The 23,349-nt window shown below is 45.5% G+C and overlaps 1 protein-coding gene across 2 annotated transcripts in view; it reads right to left on the bottom strand.

Moving 5' to 3' along the window:
• Window positions 1–23,349, bottom strand: part of LOC125749513 (nuclear factor of activated T-cells, cytoplasmic 1-like) — a 60,657-nt gene continuing 37,308 nt past the window's right edge. For both annotated transcript variants that reach the window (XM_049026840.1, XM_049026841.1), the window contains exons 9-10: window positions 18,518–19,069; window positions 1–1,519 (exon numbers count right to left, since the gene is read on the bottom strand). In XM_049026840.1, coding sequence (XP_048882797.1) covers window positions 1,464–1,519; window positions 18,518–19,069 — 608 coding nt within the window. In that variant the 3' untranslated portion in view covers window positions 1–1,463. The remainder of the gene's footprint in view (window positions 1,520–18,517; window positions 19,070–23,349) is intronic.

Raw genomic sequence — 23,349 nt, 5'->3', positions numbered from 1 at the left:
ATATATATATATTTATACACACATACCTAATGCACAATAATCACTTTAGACAATGATGAAAATCTCTTATTGACAAAGAGAGATTTCACAAATACAACTCGACGTGTCCTGGAGCATTTCGGTCGGTGAGATGGACATCTGTCAAGTGTGAGCTCACTATCAAAAGTGCATACATTCTTTGAGATGTATCACAATCATCCATAACATCCAAGTTTTGAAGCACGAGCAATAATTTCACCAAAGATAGAATCCTTTGGTTTATCAAAATCCATTATTGCCAGCTTTAGTAATTTTTCCCCTCCAGAATAAAAAGGCAGGAAAAACTGATATTAATAGATATATCAAAAGACACAGTCATAAGCTTATTTACATGCTCTGCGACTTGCATTAAGTACTACAAAATGGCTGAGTGGGAAACCCTGAAGGAGCATTTTTAAAGGGAGAGACTTCCAGGCAGGTGTCTCTCGTTGTGGACCTGTACAGGCACTGGGGATAGTGACTGTTCTACCACACTAAACAATTAGTCTGAGAACACGATTATGTCAATGAGTTTACACTGCATATTTCTCATAAATGTAAAAACGTGCATCTTGTGTCTTTGGCTGCAGCTGAGTCCCGTAACGATTAACAGTCGTCATCACAGAAGGTCTAGCTTGTAATTTTGGTTCCCTGCTAACCTGAGCTTGCGTGGTTTCTATAATTCTGTGCGCCTACTGATGAACTCTGAACGGTGTTCTGAATGTGTGAAGGCAACATTGCTAGGGGTTGACTGCTCAGTAAAGGAAGGGCTGTGATACATGGCTAAGGCATACATTTGAGGTACAGTTTACACATATTAACATACAAAGCACATGAGACATACATGTTTAGCAAGGGAACAAGGGAATATCACAACAAAGGCCATTTAGGTGAATCCTACACAGCTTTTCTCCAGAAAACATTACAACATAACCATCAATAATAATAAAAAATCATATAAAATAATAGGCTTCTGTCTGGTTTGCTGGTGGAATAAGGCACTTTGGCTAGCTGTTTATGTTTGGAAACTTTAGCCAAATAAAGCCAGGTGATTTTTAAGTCCTACAACTCTGCACTGTTGTGATGAAGAAGTGATGTTTTCTGGACACTGGGTTTGTTGAAGTCTTTTTTTAAGGCAGATAATTTGGTTTTCTAGTCTTTTGTGGTTTGTGGTCTATTTAAATATGAATTTCAGTCAATATCATTTTCAAAAGCATGTTCTCCTTGGAAACTGTGCAGGTCCGGTCATGGTCCTGTCAGGCTGATGGGTCCCTCGGTCATCATGGAAAATGAGGGAGAGAAGGGCATCTTGAGGATCCAGCGCATCATTGGTGTGACCCATACATCTGACACGCAATTCCTTTCCCTTTCTCTGTGCTTCCTGTGTCTGGATTGGTGGTGGTAAAAGTTCAAAGGTCAGAGACAGTGAGGCCACCACTAATGGTCTATGCGTGGCTGTGCACTGAGATGCTGGAAAGGTCGTTCCTGATGATTTCATTAACTGTGGAGACAAGACAGAAAACGTCAGTCTTAACATATAACCAAGACCTTCTAAACGTTTATTTATGTAACTGTATGAATAAGCATCTTCAAAGCAAAGGGAAATAACAACTGGTCAACTGGCACAAGAACCTTTTATGGGGAACTGTATTCTAATTGCTACCAGTTACTCACTTGGCTCTAGTCCTTCCCACATTAACAGACTGGATTTTGATGACTTGCTTGTGGTGACATCGTTCCTTCACCAATGTCAAATATAAATACCTGTCAGGTATCCTAGCCGCCACGTATCAGTTTCATATCCAGACTGAAAGCATCAGCCAGCACTGATAACACAAGGCCACTAATACGACATTGAAGTTCTGTACAGTGTAGGAAGCAACTAACCAAGCGTGTTCTCTACAAGCAAGCCGCTGACAGAGAACCCCCATGAGCTCTGAGGGGGGAAAATGCGTATGATATAAAGCAAGGGAAACCCACAAGACTAACCCCTGCCCCCCGGCCCGACCCGGAGACGCCGGTCGCTCTCCCACCTTCCTGCCCAGGGGGCCAGCTAGCTGGGCCCCAGGGACCCTCTGATAAGAGACACACAGCACAGCACTGGCCCCCCCATCGCAGCTGCTGGCCCCCAGACACACAGCATGTCCCAATGACTGGCACGCTGAGGTTTTAAAACCCAGACATCCCTATTTAAAAGAGTTTTCCACTCTTTTTTTGACCTTTCTTTGACCATAAGTTGTGAAAAGTTATACTCTCAAGCTTTTAATAATACAAAACCTGCTGTCTGTTTACTGCAAAATGCTAAGATCATCTGTAGAAATGGAAACAGTACATTGATTTTTTTTTTCATGTTACATGTCTTTAATGAGTTTAATACAAACTGTTTCCATGTTTGCGATGCTCAGCTGTTCGATGCAAATGGACTCTTGCCATTCGGCACATGACATAATCTGATATTATTCTTTTTAATTTTATTTTGGCCGTTCCACATGGTGCGGGACGGGCCTTGTGGTGAGGGAGTCAGGCTGACTTTGGGGAAGCCTCGGCTGATGGTGTCCTCGTCGTACCTGAAGTGGTCACGTGATGCTGCATGCGACCAGACAGGTAGAGAGTCACCACCAGTGTACATACCAACATAATAAATCGAAAGCGCAGCCAGTCTGGCTGGGCAGTTCTGTCACATGGAACCAGCCGGGATGAGAGGCCTGGAACTTGCAGCTACACTGTCTCAGGCTGCCAAACACATGCATTATCTCATATCCGCATGCACGGCAGCACGTGTGGGGGGGTTGGGGAACCACGTGTTTTGTTTTTTTTGTTTTAACTTTCTGCATTCTGTCCTCTGTTGTCACTCACTGTAAAAACTGCACATCTATGCTGCTGTTATTGCTCAGTCTATGTAAAATAAGCTGAAATTCTTTGATAAGTTAGTTGAAGCGAAGATCAGGTTTCACATTTTCACCTTGACAGCATGAAGAATCTCAATACACGTACGTACGACTTTCTAGTGTGCGGTTTGAACAGAGAAACCACAAGGTGAAACACGGAGCGCACATCTTCGTAAAGCACAAACACCTGTGCCTGAATACCAGTTAAGACTTTTTGCAGCTAACGGTGACAGGACATCTCAGGATTTTATTGTTTCACTCAATCTGACATGAATCCTCCTGACACTAACAGCACAGCTCTAACAGAGTTTATGAATTTTTCCTATTTACAAAAAAAAAGTTAAAAGGGCTCATTTTATGTTCTCACATACCCTCATGGTGTCTTCTGTAAAGCTTATACACCTACATACCAACCGCAGTGTTGTTTTTCTGTATCATTTAATATTTTCCATTTCCCCCCCCTCGAGTTTTCCACTGATGTTTGTTAAAAAAAGAAGAAAGCAGATTGTTTGAGCGATGTGACACCGCTATGGGAGGGACTGACACCCTGATTCTGCGTCTCTGTCAGCACCAACGTCAAGCAGGCCAGCCACTGAAAGAGGATGTGGTGAGCTCTATAGACCACAGCCATTTTTTGACACGTTTATTTAGAGAAAGCTAATGGCATTTGCGATTCTCTATTCTTATACGTGTCTTGGGGAAAAAGCTATTTTTGGCACCTTAACCTCTACAATTAAACTGACTTTTTTAATCACAGTGCTGAGAGGTAACACCAGAGACAAATGTGGTATTCAGCAAGCTCTCTGGTACAAAGAAGTGGACCCTGTTCGGCAAAGCTTGTCATTGTCTCTTTGCCTCCCCCATTCCACTCATTTTTCTAATAAATGGCAGATGCGATGCCTTTTTTCAGAGTCTCCGTGGGCTCAGTCATCTGCAGGCAAATGTCGGCTCCTCATTAGCTACAGTTCAGAGGCCAGACCTTGGACTGACCAGTCGCGTCATGAGGTGGATGAGGAGGTGAAAACTGGAACCAGCCTGCAAATCATGGCTAAAATGATCACACAGTGACCCATCGCAGCCCAAGTCTTTTATATGAATCCATGTGTTTCTTAGTGGCATAAGGGTTTACATTCTGTTAGTATTACTTTGATTATTATTATACCTCCCTGTGACCTTGACCAGGATGAGCAATTAGAAGACTGACAGATGGACTATTGTGCACTTAAATGTTCCTGAGAAAATTGAGCTGAGCATGGACTGCATCATGCACACATTGCCCAGTGTTTAATGAGAGATCTAATTAAACCTTCTTAAAATACCTGCTTTCCTGGCACTTCCATAGTGAAGAAGGCCCTCTGCATGCCTTTAACTAGGTGTTTTTCTTCATTGTACTTCACAGTGTGACACCAGGGAACACTGGAGAGCGGTGGGTGGGTCACCAGTTGACGTCTGACCTGAGGCACTGTGGCAGGGACACTGCAACAGGGGCAGTGCGGCTGGGGTAGTGTGATAGAGGCACTGTGGCAGGGGCAGTGCGGCAGGGGCAGTGCAGCTGGGGCAGTGCGATAGAGGCACTGTGGCAGGGGCAGTGCGGCAAGGCCAGCACCAGGCCTGTTCCTACGAATTTCTCGAGAAGGGGACCTCTCTTACGTGACACAAGAGGCAGGAGTGGAAAGTCAGACAGGGTCCCCATACCAAATACCTTCTTCCTGATGTAATAGTGTGCTGGAAGATACTCCTCCTCAGGCTCCAAATCCCCTCACCCTAGGCTTTACATCATGATCATAATGGCACCTAAATAACAGACCCTGCCATTTTAACTGAGTACTCAAGGCAGCTTTGAATTAACTGTCGACACACTCCTACTGTTACAATGTCACTGGCCAGCTATGATTAACATTTAAAACATTTAATGTGCAATTGAAACCTGCATTCTGTACTGGGCATCTTCAAGTGCAGGTGATTGTTTGTCCTCTTTGATTTGAATTTTGCAATAAAACCACTGATAGCTGAACTGATTCAAAGTACAGACAACAATTACTCCAAAGGACTGTAAACAGTACATGTCTGATTTCATTAAATCAGGTTTTTGAATATACACCTGCATCAATTATTTAAGATATAACCAGTAAATATAAGGGGGATTGTTGGGTTTAGTGAGCAGTGCGGTAACAGCAGCTAAATGCTAAGTGCACATGACACTGTGTATGGTTACAATGGCTGCTTCTACACTGCCATATACCTCCATCTCTTACACATGGCACCACCTTGAAACATGTTGATCTTCCCCCCTTAATGCAGGCATTAGATGCTGTGACTGTTTGTGGAATTGAATTACAGTTCCTTGGAGACATCCTTTGCATTAACGGCTTGGTGAATAAACAACATAGTAATGGAAAATTCAACGACATGGGTTCCACAGAGAGAGAGAGTTGAGAGAGAGAGAGAGAGAGAGAGAGAGAGAGGGAGGGGGAGAGAAAGGACAAAAGCAAGAGAAAGTATACCGTTAGACTGTGCCAAGAAAAATGTGTCTTTTACTACCTCAGCTACCTCAGGTCATGTCAAACTAGCAGCTTATTTTGGGGCTTTTCGTTTTCACAAATCTGCCCCGCCATCGACCAGCTATTTTTGGAAAGTGTGTGACTGACACATGAGAAAGGCACACTAATAAAACGGCAATAAAACATGCCGTGCGTCTGGAAAGACGTGTCAGGCTGCACAATGTGGGGGCAGATCCTATAATTTCCCTGGGTGTGGATCTCATGTTGGCACGAGGAAAACAAGCCCCCCCCCCCCCCCACACACACCCTCTTACCGCCACCCGGGTCAGAGCCCATCCGACCTGAGTCATGTTTTCTCAGTATTCCCATTGGGGACTGGGCTGCAAAAGGCACGGGGCATCTTTTCAATCAGGAAATCTTACACTATTGCATTTTCGTCTCTTCATACATCTTTCAGAATCTTAGCTCCTAGCTTGACATATGAAGTCTTATGTTGAGGAAGTCACTCCCAAATTCTGTCATTTGTATTGTAAATGACCAGCATGGGTATTAGGTCATTTAGCAGACATCCTTAGCAAAACAACTGAAAGCGTATTATTTAAAGTACACAGTTCTTACAGCAAACATTAAGAAATGAAGGAAAGAGGTTAATTGCTCTGATTGTCAAAGTAGTTATTTTTTAATTAAAAGAAAAGTTTAATTCCCGGTGAGGGACATTACTGCTTTACTTGGCCACCTATACCAATTGCTGCGTGGCTGAGAACAGACAGCATATCAAGTTAGCAGGAAAGCAGCAAAGTGAATTACGCGGCAGGCAGAGGCTCTGCGGCTTCGGGAGCCAGACCAGTCCCTGGTGCAGGGAGACTCTGTGCCGTTAACTCCGGCATGCCAGTAACTGAATTCCTGATTTTGCCGAGAAACATTTGCTGACCAGCAGCTCGCCTGCTTTCACAATCCAAGTAAATCCAAGCAAACTCATGTAGCCACATCAGTATTGCACACAATCTCACACTATTCTCACACTAAGTACACAGGGCTCCATTCCTGAGTGACTGTCAAAAGGCACTGAAAGAAACTTCATCTTAAAACACACTTCAAGGCCTGATCCATTTTAACACGACAGACAACTTTCAGTACAGGTGTGAATTTCTGTAATGTAACTCATTAGTCTATATTGCTACAGCCTGGAAAGGCACAATTTAAGTCTAGTCTCCTGCTTGTTTTTAGTTATTCATGTCTCAGTCTTGAGAACTTTGATTCTTTGGGAAATAAGTACTATTTTATACATTGTATAAAGATTGGTCCAAAAAAACATGCAACCTGATGACAGAATTCCTCAAAATATTTGCTTTTTTTAACCCTGTTGTGTGGAGAGCACGATCCAAAATGGCATGACACAGGTTATATATGTTTTTATTTTTTATACCTAATTTAAAGCCCAGACATCAGACTAAGAGGAAGCTTGGCTCTCAGTTTAAAGCTGTATGAGGACAATTGAATTTCCTGATACATATTACTTTTTGTTTCCCCACAATATCAAATCTGCTCTCAGTTTCAGCATAAATGCTTTATGGACAATTTGCAGCCACCCACGTGTATCTTAAAATGATCAGAGGGGAAGGGCGCTACCGCCGTGCTTATCGTATTCCGTTTCACCAAATCCGAACGAGAAGCTTCCCTGAAGAAATTCAAAGACGTCTCGGCGTTTCAAGATTATGAACGCTTATTTTATTATCACCGTTTGTCTGTTTCGGGACTTCAGATTCAGCAGTTTTATCAGTATATTGATTTTGAATAGCTGGATATTTCCTGATTACATTCTGGCTAACTACTCAGTTCAAGCCCACAAGGCACACAAAAACAGTGAATGCTGCAACCCTTTGTTGTGCCAATTAAACAACTGCACAGAAATAGTTTAAGATAGGACTTTTGCATGGATTTTCAGTGGTATCTGGAACATTATCATTAAACATCACAGCAAATAAACTTTCTGTTTCAATAACGGGTTTGTGTTATCATTGTTAGATTGATCCATCCATGCTCTGTAACCACTCACAATTCAGGCACAAGGCAGGGGACAACCCAGGATGGGGCACCAAGCCATTGCAGGGCACACTCACACATCATCCACTCACACACCATCCACTCACACAGACACACCTATGGGCAATTTGGTAACTCCGATTAACCTCAGCATGTTTTTGACTTTGGGGGGTGGGGGGGGGGGGGGGGTAACAAGAGTACCCAGAGGAAACCCCACAATTACACGGGAATAACATGCTAAACAATTCTCCATGGCTCGAACCCTAGTCCCAGAGGTGTGAGGCAACAGCATGTCCCCCCTCATTGTTAAAACTTTTTAGGAATATGTCATGTGTTTGGGGATTTAAACTGCTTATTTCAAAGGGAATTGAAAACGGCAACTTACATGCTTATTTTGACCAAGTGATGCTTCACTTCTTTCAGATGATTTCTGCTCAGCATCCTTTCATTAAGTCAGAACAGTGAGCTAGTGCGAGTAAGTAAGGTGAGCCAGAACGTGGCTGTAGAAGTGGATGGCCAGAACGACCAGATGTTTGAGTAAAGCTCTCAACTGATGTTAATCTCAAAATAAAATTGCCGCAAAGTCTGCCCTGACCTAGAGAACCCAGACACACGCAGCACAGACAACACAGAAATGAGAATACAGAGTCTGTCAGGAAGTGGCACTCTCCACTGGCTGGGATTTACTAAAATTTCAGAACTAGTATTTTATGCGACAAAACACATAACATGAAAGTTCAGAATCAACAAATGAAGCTATTGCAAATCTATTTTTGTTCTTTTAAAAATAATAGTAACATCAACCAAAAACGTGACTTGGTATGCTCCATTAGCATGTACTTTTGTGCATAAATTAGTAGTAGTTATTTTTAAGTGAATCAAGTTATCACAGCTCTCGGTCATTTCACAGGGTAGAATTACTCATCCAGAGAGTTTCTCTCCTGGCACCAGTGACGGTGATGTTCCAAAGCCTGGTGCTTTATGGCGGCATCCTGGGCTTTACTGGGCCATGGATCCGAAAGCAGGCTGCAATGAAAGGAAGATGCTGCTAACTCCCTCTACAAAACAAACAAATGAAACTGAATCCTTTCCACTTTAGACTCTCCCTGTTTAAGCTTACTGTGGCAAAGCATCCCCTGCCCTACACCCTCACTTCCTCCTGGGCCCTGGGGGAAAGAACTGGTGAGATGCACCACACCCTGGGGAGAAGCCTCCAGGTGTTTACGTGGCGTGCCCGCCTCCCCAGGGCCCCAATCATGATGGTGCTCGGCTGTCCGATTTACAGGATGATCACGAGGCACGGAGCACCTGACTCCCGCGACAGAAACATCCACGCCAACGATAGGTCAGAAAAGGTCGTGCAGGCTTATCTGTGGGGCTGCCATTAACTACTATTTTTCTATTCTATCGACTATTGTATCGATTTGTCCATGAATCAAAATAATTAATTTTCCTCCAGATAAACAACTTGACTGAATAATTTGTTTAATTTTATTTTATTTTGACACCAACAAGCTGTATGCCGTTACAGGGCGTTTGCGCTTTATATGAACATTATTTTCACCCACAATTAAATAAGCAGATTAGTAGTATGCCTAGAAATATTAATGAGATGTGCATTGGTAGTAAGTTAGTAATCTGTATAAATTTGGTGTATCCTCATGCTTAATAAATGCATTTACAGGAGCATGCCACATGCAACACAAGCGATAAGCACTGAAGTGATGCTGAAGGAAGGGACAAACATTTAAGATACAACATTTAAGATACTGTGGTTAAACAAAGTAAAATGATGTTTCTGGCGTGAAGGTACTTTTGCAGATTAAAGTCCAACACATTTTTTGTAAATATGGTTTTCATTTTTATTTCAGTTCACAAACTATCTCTTTTTATTTAGTGTCCGTTTTCGATGCAGTTTCAGTGCCAACAGGTCCAATGCGCACAAACATACACTCTGGTACCATCAACCCAAATAGAATAAGCCTAGATTTTAGCCTAAACATTTTGACAAACATGTATTCAATGGAGATTCTAAGGTAGCAGGCAGACAACTTTATGGCTTTAATAAAGAGTGTTTTTAGCAGCTACAAGGACAAAAGCTATTAAAAGCTCTCTGTACTAATGGTAATTTAATAAACATGAACAGACAGCGCGGTGGTTTGCCGGTCTACAATGGCGCCTGTGCGTTTTCTCCTCAGGTGCTCATGCATAGCGCTAGTCCCGCTGTGATACGCCATCGCACGTTGTACTGTGTAAAACCACCTTTTTGTTTTGTGTTAGTGTGAACTACTCCCATAATGACATAGTGATATTAAAGCAAAACATTTGTTACGATGAACTGAAGCGTTTTAGAAATCATAAGGGTACTTTTATTAAAATAATCATAAAAAGGATGTGTCGATTTGAATGATAAATGTCCCAGGTCGACACCATCCACTATGTCGACTAGTCGCGGCAGCCCTACAGATCAGTCAAACTGCAACGAACGTGTGCTTAATCTCTACCTCTCTTTCCTCCTCTACCAGTGTATTCATGTATTAATGTGTATATCAACACATTACACTTGACTGCCTTCCTCAATCCTGAGGCATTGTCTGCCTTCAAATGAGAACTCTGCAATGACTCTGAAGGGTACATCACTTATTTAACCTGTCACTTTCCTTTTTATTAATTCTTTCTTAATTCTCTGCAGTCTCTAGCACAAAAATATCTTGTGACTAGACTGGCAGATGTGTCATTCAAAGGGCAGCGATGATTACATTCATTTAGCCTGGTGGACTGATAATATTTTAGAGCCAAACGTTCGGGAGACTGTGACTGAATTGAGCAGCAGCTCGTAATATGAAAACACATGTAGAGACATATTGAAACAATCACTTCTTTGAAGGAGACTAGGGTTTGGGTTTTCTATTTTTTTTGCAAGGAATCCTCCGAGTTAAAATTTGGCTGCTCATCTGCTCCTCCCAGGATTTATGACATCATCATTTGTGCTCAAGCACTTTAAATCACCTGCAGGTAGTCAGTCGTAAAACGGAATTTCAAAAAGCCGCTCTACGTCCAGCGCTTACCTCATGGCAGTTTTATCAGCGGCATCTATCATATGTGATACACCTCCAAGTGCCTCTCTAGCACCTTTAAACGAATAAATAATCATACAAAAGGCTTGCGGATTTGCTGCACATCTCCAGAGGACCCAGCAGAGTGGCGTTTGTGAATTTACTGTCCAGGACCACGGCTTCATCGTGTTTCTGAATAGTGAGAATGTGTCTGAAGTTCACAGATCCAGGATGACAAGGCAAGATGGAAGAATAACCTTATATCTTGTTACATAAAACCTCATAACTGTGTTTATATTACAATATCATCATATGTCCACACAACAGTCCATTTCAGGCTGGCTAACTCTTACTGTGACTATTGAATATGGTAATATAGGATATAGGTTAATTATGACCTGCTAGAATTAGAAGCAAATTCTTCTTTGTTGGTATCTATTACTCTGCAGAACTTCACGTATGATTGTGTCCAACACCTCATAAACTCAATCTGACCTTATGCAGATAAGATCTGCTGATCCAGCTGGAATTTGCCCTAGTGTAACCTTCAAGAGTTGTAGTACTGGGTTCCTGGCCAATTCCATTAAGTCACAAAGGTCTGGTGGAATCCACGCCTGAAGTGACCACGCCCACCATACGACCGGTGGCACCTCTTCTCAGCTCTGACCACGTGCTGCATCTGGCTCAGACTGAATGACTCTGGAGGGCGGTTAACCTCCCCGCATCTGGTGGCTCTGAAATATCCATTCACTGGATCTGGGCCCCCCGATCGGGCCTCTGAGTGCACACATCAATGGACGATGTCATCTATAAATCAGTCCGGCCCGCAGTCTGAAAGAGCCGACCCACCTCATCATCAGCAGCTTCAAGGCATAAGAAACAGCATGCAGCATGACGTCGCCAACGCGGTGAGTGGCTGCTGCACTCCGCCTCAGTTTACGGTCAGGGAAAGACTCCAGTATGGCACCCAAGTGCATTTGACAGAGAATGGTATACACCAGCTTTGGAAATGAACTGGAAACAAAACCAGTGCAGCAGAAATGTCAGCACTCCTCTGTTTCTCCATGCAGATCACAGCTGTCCCACCTGACCCTTGCTGTCCCACAGCATATATTCAGGAATGTTTGATCCCCCCAAGTAAATGTACCCAGAAGCTAATGCCAAGCCCAACCCACGCCTGCAGCTCTTTGGAGATCCAATGGCCCTCTCTTTTTTTTGTGTACCCGGCTGGTTTTCTTCCTTGCTATCCCAAAATAAAATCCCTGTTCATTTTTCCCATCCCTGTGTCATGCTTGGGGCAGCTCTTAGATTGGAAACATAAACCATTGTGCAACAACTTGCTTGTGACAATGAACTACATTAAATGTAAACTTTAATAAAAACAACTGATGGAAGCACAGGATGATGGTAACACACATGTTCAGTATGATTTACTCTGTAGTGAGTAAAACTGCTGTCCACCAATCAGCTACCAGAATAGGAGATCACTATGTAGTGAGTAGAACTGCTGTCCACCAATCAGCTACAGGGGACTGCTGTGTAGATTAGTGGGCATGCTGTCCAACACCAGCCTGGCATGTTATTTATCCTTCAGCGGATCTGACTGCTGTTGGCCAAAAGGAAACAGCTCCTGCAAAGTAGGAGTCTGCCAAAGGCTGATGGGAGAAAGAAAGAAAGAACAAAACAAAGAGTGAAGAATTGAAGATAATAATGTAGTTAGAAAGGCCATCCACCGAAATGTTCACTTTTACCCGTCTGCCAATGTACACAGCAATTCAGGGCATGACTTGCATGACTTGGGCTCAACAGTGATGGGGAGGCGTGCTGTGGCCTACAGGCTGGTGACAGCAGCTACTGTGAGGTGGGGGGAGTCTTTCAAGGACTGCTGCCAAAACAGAAATAGTGAGCAGCCTTCGCTGTTGATATACATCACTACGGCATCTGCTACAACGTGCTAACGCGATTCATAATGGAAAAAGCAAAAACAGGCTTCTACCCTATGCTTGATGAAAAACAAAGACTGGCCTCCAGTGATTTAGGGAGTATGAACTTTACCACTTAACCGACAATAAAAATAAAATCTGGTTTGTTGATGCACTTAACAATGGACAGAAGAGCAAAAGCAAAGCACTCACAGTCCATAAATGTCTACTCAATGTTAGGCAGATGGTCACTTATTCACATTGAAGGTAAAATTTTAAAAGCACCGTGCACTGTAATGATGCAGTGAAAAGTACCTTCCGAGTCTGAGCAGAGTCACTTGCAACTCAATGGCTTGGACAGATTAATACAAACATGAGCAGATCCTTTGTCAGGATGGAGTTTGGTCCAACTTAAAGTCTATGCAAAATCTCCTTTCAAACTGACTCCTACATCAGGCCAATTTCACAGCTGCAAAACACTGTTAAAAGTGCCCTGAAACTGATCGAAGCGATCCTGCATTAGCACTATAATTTATTATGCCAGATATATTTTGTCAAGTGTTTTCTAAAGAAAAAAAAAAGATAATCTCCATTCACATTCTCTGAATCCCCTATATCTTTCAGCCTATTTATTTATGCATTCAGACACCTGGCGCTTGGACCCAGTCGCCATTAAAAATTCAGCTGTGACTTTCTTTCAGCCCTGTATGAGTAACGGGTGTTAGCAGACACCCAAGACAGCGGTGCTGCTTAAGGGGTGTCAGCAGCCACCACAGAGGACGAGACAACTGCAAGTAAAACCAGCTGTGCACCTTTGAGACCTTGCGGTTATTCCCCAGGAAAGCACAGGGCCCATCCGTCATCTTTATGCTCCTCCTGTGGATGGTGGTGAAGACCCACATCGAGCTGAACTGATGCGTCGGGTTGGGATACGCAGCACTCCATAAGAGGACCGTGGTTCTCGGGGGCTGACCTCCAGCGAACTAGGTGGTGTTTTAATTGTCTGCCTTCTGTGGCCCAGAACATTTGAGTTTTAAACAACTGACTGGATAAAGATTGCGGCTAGGACTTCAGAGACGATGGGCCACAGTATTGCAAAAAGCATTAGGCGTCCACCCCAGGCCATATCACGATCTGCCTTGAACAGTGGTAGCACTGGAAAAAAGCATTAAAAATGATTATGACCGAGGAGAGGACCACCTCAGTCAGGGCCGTCCATATGTATGCAGTTTAGGTGAAAGACAAGCAAGAGATTGAGAAGACTTTGGTTTGTCATCCCAGGAAAATGGAAAGAATTTCCCTGGATAGTGGGTGGGCGGAGCTTGGTGTGCCAGGTCTTGGAGTGACAGGACGTAGTAGCCCTTCACTGAATAAGTAAGGGTACATTGAGACTTGCCTGCTTACTGGTAGTCATACAGATGTGGCCACTAGCCTTCAAAGCCTGGCAGGTTCCCCACCATCGCTCAGCATTTAACGCCACGAGTTCCGCCTGCCCAGTGGTGTGCGGCATGGCTTCATTAGGAACAAATGCTCTCATGATGACAAGCTCTTCGCGGCAGCGATGATGACCTGATTTCATTGCATTCCTTCGTGAATACGTAAAGACTCCTAAAAGAGGAGAAATCTGGCTTCTAATCTAATTGCAACTGGGCTTCACGCTAGAAAAAAAACCCCAATATATTTAGATAGGGTTAGCAGTTACTCAGCCGATAGATTCCTTTGCCGTGACAAAAGGTGCGATGATGTAACGGCTGAAGTTGGATGACTCCGTTTTGTGGACACGCCATCGTCAAGCGTCAAGGGCCAAAACGCTAACCGGATAATGGCCCCGGAGTGTCTGATACCTTGCGTAACAGCATACAGCCGTGGCCCCACTGCAGGTCTGCTTTTCACTGAGGGGAGAGCATAACACAGTTAGCTATGAAAGCTAATAGCTCTGTTCAGTCGTTTCTCAATATGTCATGGGCTGAAAGAGAAGGAAAGCCCTTCTACACAAAAAAAAAAAACAGCAGGAGCAGCAGAGAATATGCTTAACTGAATCGGTCTAGGCCACAGCTTGAGCACTCTACCCCGGAGGTGAGGTTTAAATATCAGAGCAGGCCGCACCGAAAGCATCACATGGGCTATTTAGGCACACGGCTGTCAGCCTGCCCCGGGAGCCTCCTAATTACGCTCTGCTGGTGGTGCCTACAAATGTGTGAGGTGCTGCAAGTTCAGACACGTCGACGTGCTATGGGCGGCCAACATCTAGCACTCTAATTGCTTATTTCATACTTTTTATTTGGCTCCAAATTTTGCTAATTGCATCTCGACGTTGCCTCTTGCTCTGAACAACAATAACAATCATTTTTTATTATCGTTTAACATAACAACAATATGATGAATGACTCAGACGGTGATAAATCGTAAGAAGTCACTTGATCACAGCGTGTTTTTATTTCCAAAGACCATAAGAACCAGAACCACCACCAAATCTACTCCATCTGGTGGTCACATTCATACATCTCCTCACAGCCGCCCTCAAGCCGTACAACAGTGGTCCGAACCCCCAAAATGATCCATTGCATCCATATTATTTTTTCCAATAATTCCAAAATTCCTAAAAGCCTTTATTATTTTTTTTTTCTCACTGAGTTCCAGGAAAACACAATGCCAGACGCTAAAATGCAAGGCTGATGGCTAAAATCTATACCGTCTCTAAAAATCATAAATTATAAAAACCCCATTGATTTTTAATTGTACTTTTCTTATTCAAACCTGTCGGTCAGCCGGCAGCCCAGGCAGACTGCGGTTGTGACGCTGCACTTAACCAATGGCGCGCCTCACCTCCGGGAGGGCGGGCGGGCAGGTTTTCTGCAGGCCCGTCCGCTCAGGGACGCACCCCGAGGTCGCGTGCTGAGTGTAGTAAAAGCACGCGCTCTGACCGCGGGGCATTAAACCCCCCCACTGCGCCGTGCCCACCCCCCGGCTGCGGGCTCGAGGGCCTCCAAAGCCGCCGACTCGGCATCTAGGCATCGGCGCTTCATCATTACTGGGTTTGCGCGGAGACCCGGGCCGTCGGATGAAGGCCAAGGAGCATAAGAGTTTCCATGAGGAAAAAACCACACACGAGCGATGATGGGGACTCGGGACGGGAACCTCCGAAAGCTTTAGCAGAAGCGGTTGTCGTGATAATGGAGACAGAAAGGGAGTGAGGCAGGGTGGAAAAGACAGACAAAGCCTGTGTTAAATTGGGACTTTCTGTCTGCTTTTTTAATAATAAAAAAAAAAAAGCTTAGAAAAATGTGCTGTGCTCTTTACAGGGTGAACCCAGCTCTCAGCTTCACTCCGGTTACGTAACAGACTTTAATTTGGGGAGGAAAATAACCAGATGTGGATTTTCTTTTCAGAATAAAAAAAGGACACAGGAAGGTGTTGTCTGTGTGTCGGGCCGTCAGGAACACAAAGCGCACACATGTGAGAGGGGCTCCCAGTGAATAGGGCTTACTGTGCTCGAGTACAGCTGCTACAGATCTGCGTCCCTTGTTGCACGACGGCGCTTGATGATGTCACTCCTCGCGCCCGGGGGCCTAATGAGGGGAGACGGGGCCGGCAGGGGAGGGATTTCACCCACAGCTCAGCGCTGCCGCGGCACCCCGGCACACAAAGGGGTCCTTCATTACTGTTCGTGGCTCTACTCGCAAGGGGTTTCTGCCTGAGTTTTCGAATGGTGGTGGTGGTGGTGGGGAGGGGAACTTGACGTGAAAAAGGGACATAACGATGCCATTCCCACGTCTGGCCCCCTTCCACATCAAAGCAGGAATGCGGCACTTCTGGGATTTTTCTCAACGGATGAATTGATTTTGTTTTACCGAATGAGTATTTTATCTCATGATTATTTCATTATGTGCCAATATAGATGAGGAATTGTGCTGAATTCACTGGGGGGGGGGGAGGTTCCAAAACAGAGGGGCACTTTGTTGCGGCGAGGCCCCACCTTCACCATGTGACTGCAGGAACGATCCTTGCTCTCATGCTGAATGACAGGTGTGCAGAACATCACCCAGCACCTCTGCTCCTACCCTGTCACACATCAACCCTGCCTTGTAATGCCTGTCTACCCAGCACACGCCAAAGCACCATCCCCCCACCACACAAAGACACACGGTTACAAGATTCACGGTGAATGTGCACTGACTCTTAGAGCTTCCTGCTGTGCCCTTGCACTTTATTCAGGAAAATACATCTGGAGGTTTTCCAGGTGGGAAGACAGAGGCGATACTTTGGTCAGTCTGAAAGGAGGACCTGGCAGCCCACACCTCTCCTTATTTCTTGAGGATGGGTGGTGGGATGGGATAGAGGGTCACTCTGCCTCATCCCCCAAATGCCTTCAAAGGATGCAGTTACCGCGGCGCATTTAGCGGGCCCCTGCGAGCCGACCGCAGGTGCTTATTCAGAAATCAGATGCGGGGAGAGTACTGGCGTTGAGGTCATTTAGTGTCCGTCACCAATCAATACGCATTCCAGCAGAATACCTAATGTAGGCTTTATTATGCGCTGAGTTCATTTGTCTGCTGGGCCGGAGAGATCAGGCCTCCTAAAGTGACAGCAGAATGGGTATCACTGCGAGGTAACCAGGTTACTCGGCTTGGGACCGAATCGCTTATAAACGAGCATTACGCAAATTTGGAATATTTTCATATTGTATCAACTTGCGTATCAATTGTCAAGTAAAACGATCTCTTAACAACCCTCTTATGCTGTGTGCCATATTCATTATGCCTGAGTCCTGTAGATATCCTCCGACGGCCCAACGCTGCTTCGCCGTGGCCTTTATGGTGTCCCTGTGCAGGTCTACACGATTGCCCGAGCGGGAAGACGGGTCCCTTCCCACAACTCTTCCCAAGGCACATAGAGGTTTCACGGCCAAACCTAACAAGTGTGAGGGGATGAGCTCCTGCCACGTGCGGCCAGTGCGAGAAGCCCTGCATGTCACAGGTTCACCACGTCTGACTGACGACAGACGGTTGGGCTCTGTTTACTTTTAGGCTGAGGAGGGAATGTCTCCCCAAGAAACGGGCTTTCGCTGACAGTTGCACTTTAATGACAGCTCCTCTGAGTAATCACCCCACCCCCCCGGTAATTTTTAAGCTCTGCACGCATTGTGTCGCTGGTTGTTACCCTTCAAGCCCGAGATGTTTACATTCAGAATGAACAAAGGGCTTGCAGGATGGCTGACGTCCCACTGTTGAGTGGGGACACACTTGGTGCTCCGGTCGGGGGCATTTAACTTTGACACTCTGGCGCAGAACCACACATCCTTTGGGCACCAGAAGAGAGCATTGTTGGTTTTTCATGTTCCCTCAAGTACCATTTTGATGATTTACACAAGGCTGAGGCCTGCCAGGGCAGTCCCAGGTGTATGGAGTGCCAACCTCACAAACATGCATACCCAGGGTATCAGTGGGGGGGGGGGGGTCAGGATGGCCTCTGGGGCAGCACACAGGGGCTTTGGGGGAGGAATCCAGCCACACTACAACAAGCCTCCAAGCCCCCCCATACCTCTGTAGTAGCTCCTTTACCATAGCTCATCAACCCCCCCACTTTTGAAAATTAACCCCCCGCCCTCCTCTGGGGCAGGAAACTCCATCCCATTGTTTCGCTTCCTTCATTAGTTCTTGTATCTACAGTTACAAGGCAACAGGTCCAGTGTGCGTGTGCCACTCTTTCGCTGACGCCCCCCCACCCCCCCCACTGACATGGCAGCCTACAGCAGCAGCCACAGGCTGGCTGAAAAGTGAGACGTGTCTCTGTCCAGAGGTGCTCAAAGACCGAGACGTTTGAGATGTTTGGCTCCCTCTGGCACTCAATGAATGGATGACAGCAAGTGAGCAACAGAACAACTTTAGTAATAATTATGCTGACTGTTTGCAAATTGTGTTTTATTAAAAAATATGTAGATCTTTAACAGAGATTATTCCACATTTCTCTTTTAAGCAGTATTTCACGCAAAGCGTTTTGCAAGGATTTTGGTATCGGAACGCCCATCTATCACAGCAGTGTGGACTGGCACATTCTCTCATTCGGAAATGCCCAGAGAGCAGACTCACCATCGTCCAGGTACATCTGGTCCAGCTCCTGGGGCTCCTGCTTGATGGTGACCGGCAGGGCGGGAGGGGTGGCGCTGTCGGTCAGCAGAGCAGGAGGTGTCTTCCTGGCCAGGGTGGTGGCGGGTGGGGCGAATGGGCCCTCAGGAGCCAGGCCCGGAGTGGAGGGGTGAGATGCTGGAGATGGAGAGGAGGAAACGGGGCTGCCGGCAGAAAAGAGCGGGGGCAGGTTGTAGCCGTGCGGGCTGCCTGCCTGGGCCACTGGTAGCAGGGCTGGAACTGCATGGTCAGGTGACCTTCCAGCCGGAAGGCACCTGGGGTAGGCGGTGGGGGTCAGGTCGTGCAGCGTGGGGCTGGAGCTGGGGGAGGAGGGTGGGACTGCCCCACCGTGTCTTTGCTGGCAGGCGGGGTAACCTCCCGCCAGGCAGGGGCTGGGATCGGCATGCATCATTGGGCTTAGGCCTTGCGGCCCATAGTAAGGCTTGGGGGGCAAACCGAGAGCTGGCACCCCCTGAGGCTCGTAGTCATCATTGGGCTCTGTTTTGATCATCGGAACTGAAAAAAAAGGAGAGCAAATATTAGAGTGCATTTATGCAGTGATATTCCCCGAAGGAATGCATGTATACTTGTTTGCATTTGTATGGTTGCGGAGGTACAGCGGTTTGTTTATCTTTTTGCATGGATTCCTGATTGGGAACGAAGCACCACGTTTGCACTTCATGTGACTAAAGCAGTAGGTCTGTGGCTAAGAAACCCTCATCCAAACAAACATGCTCCTGAATGAAGCTCTGTGTTAGCGGAGTATGCTCTCACCCAGCCCAAAACCCGAAAAAAGAGCAAAAAAATGATGAGTCATCATAGCAGAGCCACAGCTGTTTCTAATACTGAAAAAGTTTTCCCTGCATTCTCATCAGACTCCCATATCTGTTGAAAGAATGCATAATACACACACACACACACACACACTATATATATATATATATATATATATATATATATATGCACAGCCCTGCTGCTGTGGATGTCTTAGAAACAGAAGCTGCACAGTTTACATATCGTTCAAAGAAAAATAAAAACGCTTTGATTATGTATGAGTCATTCAAAGGAAAAAGGCTTGTCTATTATGGCTTATTAATCTTGCCATAAACCTCCCCAGTAGCATTTTATCCACACTTTCAGAGGGAGAAAAGCCCCAATGAAATGGCATGAAGACTTTGGCTAATGTGTAAGCGATACTGAAAGAACACCTCCGTCGTGTGTGACAGAGACCTGGGTGAGGACAGCAATGCCACACACAGCAGGCCAGACTTCATACTACTGGGGTATCACCACACTGCCCTTGAGGAACAAACTGCAGAACAAACTGACAAACAAGCATCTCTGACAGAAGGCTTTCAATCTCAGGCAATGCCGGTTCCATGACACGTTTCAGATTGGACAGCCGTTAATATCAGAAGGCACGACTCAGCGGAGCTTCTTGAAGTTCCTGCTACTGAGGTCTGCAGTACAAGCACATGCCTGGGGTGCAAGCGAGGTGGTGACTTTCCGTACATTTCCTCTCCACATCAGTGCTCCGCCAAGCTGATTTGTCGTGTACAAGGCCTGCACTGTGGGGAAGCTTCGGTGTCTCATTAAAGGAGCCCAGGTGAAAGAGAGCCCCCCCCCCCCCCCCCATGCACACACAAACACAGAAAACAAGGGTGGCATTTCATCAATGGTACGTGTACGGGGGCGGCATGATGAAAGCTGAGGCAACACTCACTCTGTGTTGCAATTTATTTTGGGTGCAGAATGAGAAAGCCTGTATGTCAGCAGATTGAGGGTTGGGTGTGTCTGTGGCGGGGGTGGGTGGGGGGTGAAAGTGAATGTTTGTCTTATGCAGGGCTTTCATGGGGAGGGGGCCAGCAGCAAGATCACAATGTCTGTGCAACTGTGCGAGCAGAGCCAGCGACCCCCGCCCTTGACTAGTGGGCACGTTTTGTTTTTTGTGGTTTTATCCAAGGGTGACCGGCAGAAGCTCTCTTGGAGCGCAGAGCTGCCGCGAGCTTGTGGAGATTTCCGCTCCTGTTGCAGGCAATAACGCTTCATCTTCCTTTCTGAAAGCACCTAGACAGCTGAACATGATGGTAACGATTCGGTCCAAAAGTTTCATTTCTCCTGCAACAAGCTAATGTCACTCTGGTTCCTGCAACTGTCACATCTCTCTCTACCGATTCAACAAATTGGAGGGAAATACCCCATGCTGAGACCGTTTTTGGAAAATGTGGGCTTTGTCTCAGAAAAGCTAACTGAACCTCTTTGAAGAGTGCAGCTTATGAAATTTTCTTTTTTCTGTTCCAAGCTAGAAGTAGAAGAGTGTAAAAAAGAATGTACATCGATGGCAGGAAATTAAGTAATATATATGATGCATATACTGTATACGTATAGACTGAGTGGCCACAACATTAGGTACACCTACTAGTAGGACACAGTTTTACCTCGAGAATTGCTTTGAGGAAAGATGAGTTTTGTGTTCTAAGAGGCTTTCTGGACACCACTGTTATACTAGGCTGTTATTACTGCACTTGTGGCCTTCCTGTCTGCTGTAACAAGTCTGGCCACCTTGTTAATGACCTCTCTCATTAACAAGGTGTTTTCGCCTGCAGAACTTGCTGCTGACTGCATGTTTTTTGTTTATTGCAACACTCGCTGTAAACTCTAGACACCGTTGTGTGAAAATCTTGGGAAGATGGTTGTTTCTGAGGTGCTGAAACCATTACGCCTGGCAGCGACAACCACGCCGCATCCAAAAGAACTTAGATCTTTTTAGACCATTTCAAAGCTCAGCCAAAGTACCTGAACCTTCCGACCTTGTCTCTCTGCTGTATGTATTCAGCTGCGGATGCAGGATTTGCTCTTTGCAAGAGCTTTGCTAATGTGCTAATAAGTACACACACTTAATAAACTAACCGATACATGTATGCCCAGTGTAAAAAGTGTATCAGATCGTCAGAGGATACAACTTATACTCTCTGTTTAAAGAGTTTCAATGGAACAGTGCATTTCATTTACTGATGAATTTAAGGCCATTGCCTTAAATCAAGGCAAGAAGTCTCCTGTAAGCAAGTGTCAGGGTTTGTATCTGGCAAAACACTCAAAGGACATGCTACTATTTAGCAGGTGGACAATAAGAAACTGCTCTTACTCTGTAGACTCCCAGACACTGGCTACACTCTGGCACAGCTGGGGGACCCCACCAGGGAGGGGACCCCACCAGGGACAGAACCATTGACGTCAGTCCCTCCTGCTAAGTGGCACGGGTATGAGGTAAGGGTGCCCCGTGGGGAGAAATGCCAGGCGTTGGGGAGGTGAAAGCCGACGCCCGGAGGGAGGCTACCCAGGGGATGGGGCTGCTGTGCAGACACCCTTGCCCACTACAGGCTAGGACCATTCATCTGAGTCAACAAAGCTAGGAGAATGCAGCATGTTCTTTGGCACAATCTGAGGGGCACACTGCTCGTCAGGAGAAGGTCTTCAAATGTTCTGAAGCTAAGAAAAAGTGTCTTTATGAAACTGCTGTCCATCCCCAGCTGTCCGTGTACTCTGTTGGTTATGGACAACATGCAGTTTATAAATCATTCTTTTGTCTGTCTGCCATTTTAAAAAGTCAGTAAGTCAGTCCCGTTTCGGATATACTCCCCAGGCCGTCCTCTGGGACGAGTTTAATTTGGGAAGGTTTTGTGCAGACCGGCCATCCTCACCAGCATGCAGTACCTAAATGGCACGGCATCCACAGGTTTTGCGCTACAGAAATCAGCCTCATGATGCAATGTTACCAGACAGTTACACACGTTGGACTTGTGTATTTTTGACAGAAGGTTGTTGGTTCAAATCCCAAGCGGCTGCTGTTGTACCTTTAAGTGGCAAGCTTCCAAAAAATTGCATCAACAGCAGCCCTTAGTGCAGGTAAAAAAAAATAAAAAAATAAAAATTAAATATATATATATATTTCTCGTGTATATATATATATATATATATATATATATATATATATATATATATATATATATATATATTCAAATGGATTTCTAGTGATGAGTGTGTCTGCTAAACAAATGTACATGTGCAGTGCTTACGCCACTCTGGGCTCATGTTGCCATGCCTAAACCAAGTGTTGTTTTTATAAAGTTTGCAATGACAGGGACATTTAATACAAACATTTCCATGACAAGGAAGAAAGCACATGTCCGCTCAATACTGTAGGCAAATTGAGAAATGATGCTGTGAACTTTCCTGTGTGTTTTTCAGTGACTTTACATTCATATGCAGAAACCACATCTTTTCTTTTCTACCTTACCAAGAACCAGCAGGCAGGAAAATTTGTTCTTAATTAATAACACAAGCTTTCCATCATGAAGTGTCTGGGTTATATGAAGACAATTTCCCATAGCTGGAAATACTGTCATATAGTTGCAAGGAGCAGTAAAAGCTGCCCTTTGAGGCTCGGTGCAGCCTGAGGGCCACGTCCCACGCCAGCATGCGGCCCTGCCCCCTCACCGTCTGGCCCCTGGCACGGCTGAGGACCTGCAGGCGCCACCACTCCCAGCCAAGAGCGGCATCTGAAGGAAGCCAAGGCCAGCAGGGAGCGTGACACCACTCGTGCTGTGAGGTCTCCTCGTGACACCTCGATCTCTCCAGTGCCCCCGGTGTGATGACCGCCACAGACATTCTCAAACAAAGAAGCATCACCCCACATGTTTTGATGGCCTACTTATGCATAAACAGTTGCGGTAAATCCTATGTTAAACAAAAGGTGAAAGGGGGAATCTCTCGGCATGACTCCTTAAATTTCTCCT

This window comes from Brienomyrus brachyistius, chromosome 9 (assembly GCF_023856365.1).
Source record: "Brienomyrus brachyistius isolate T26 chromosome 9, BBRACH_0.4, whole genome shotgun sequence".
Lineage (NCBI taxonomy): Eukaryota > Metazoa > Chordata > Actinopteri > Osteoglossiformes > Mormyridae > Brienomyrus > Brienomyrus brachyistius.
This window is presented reverse-complemented; position numbering and strand designations above follow the sequence as displayed.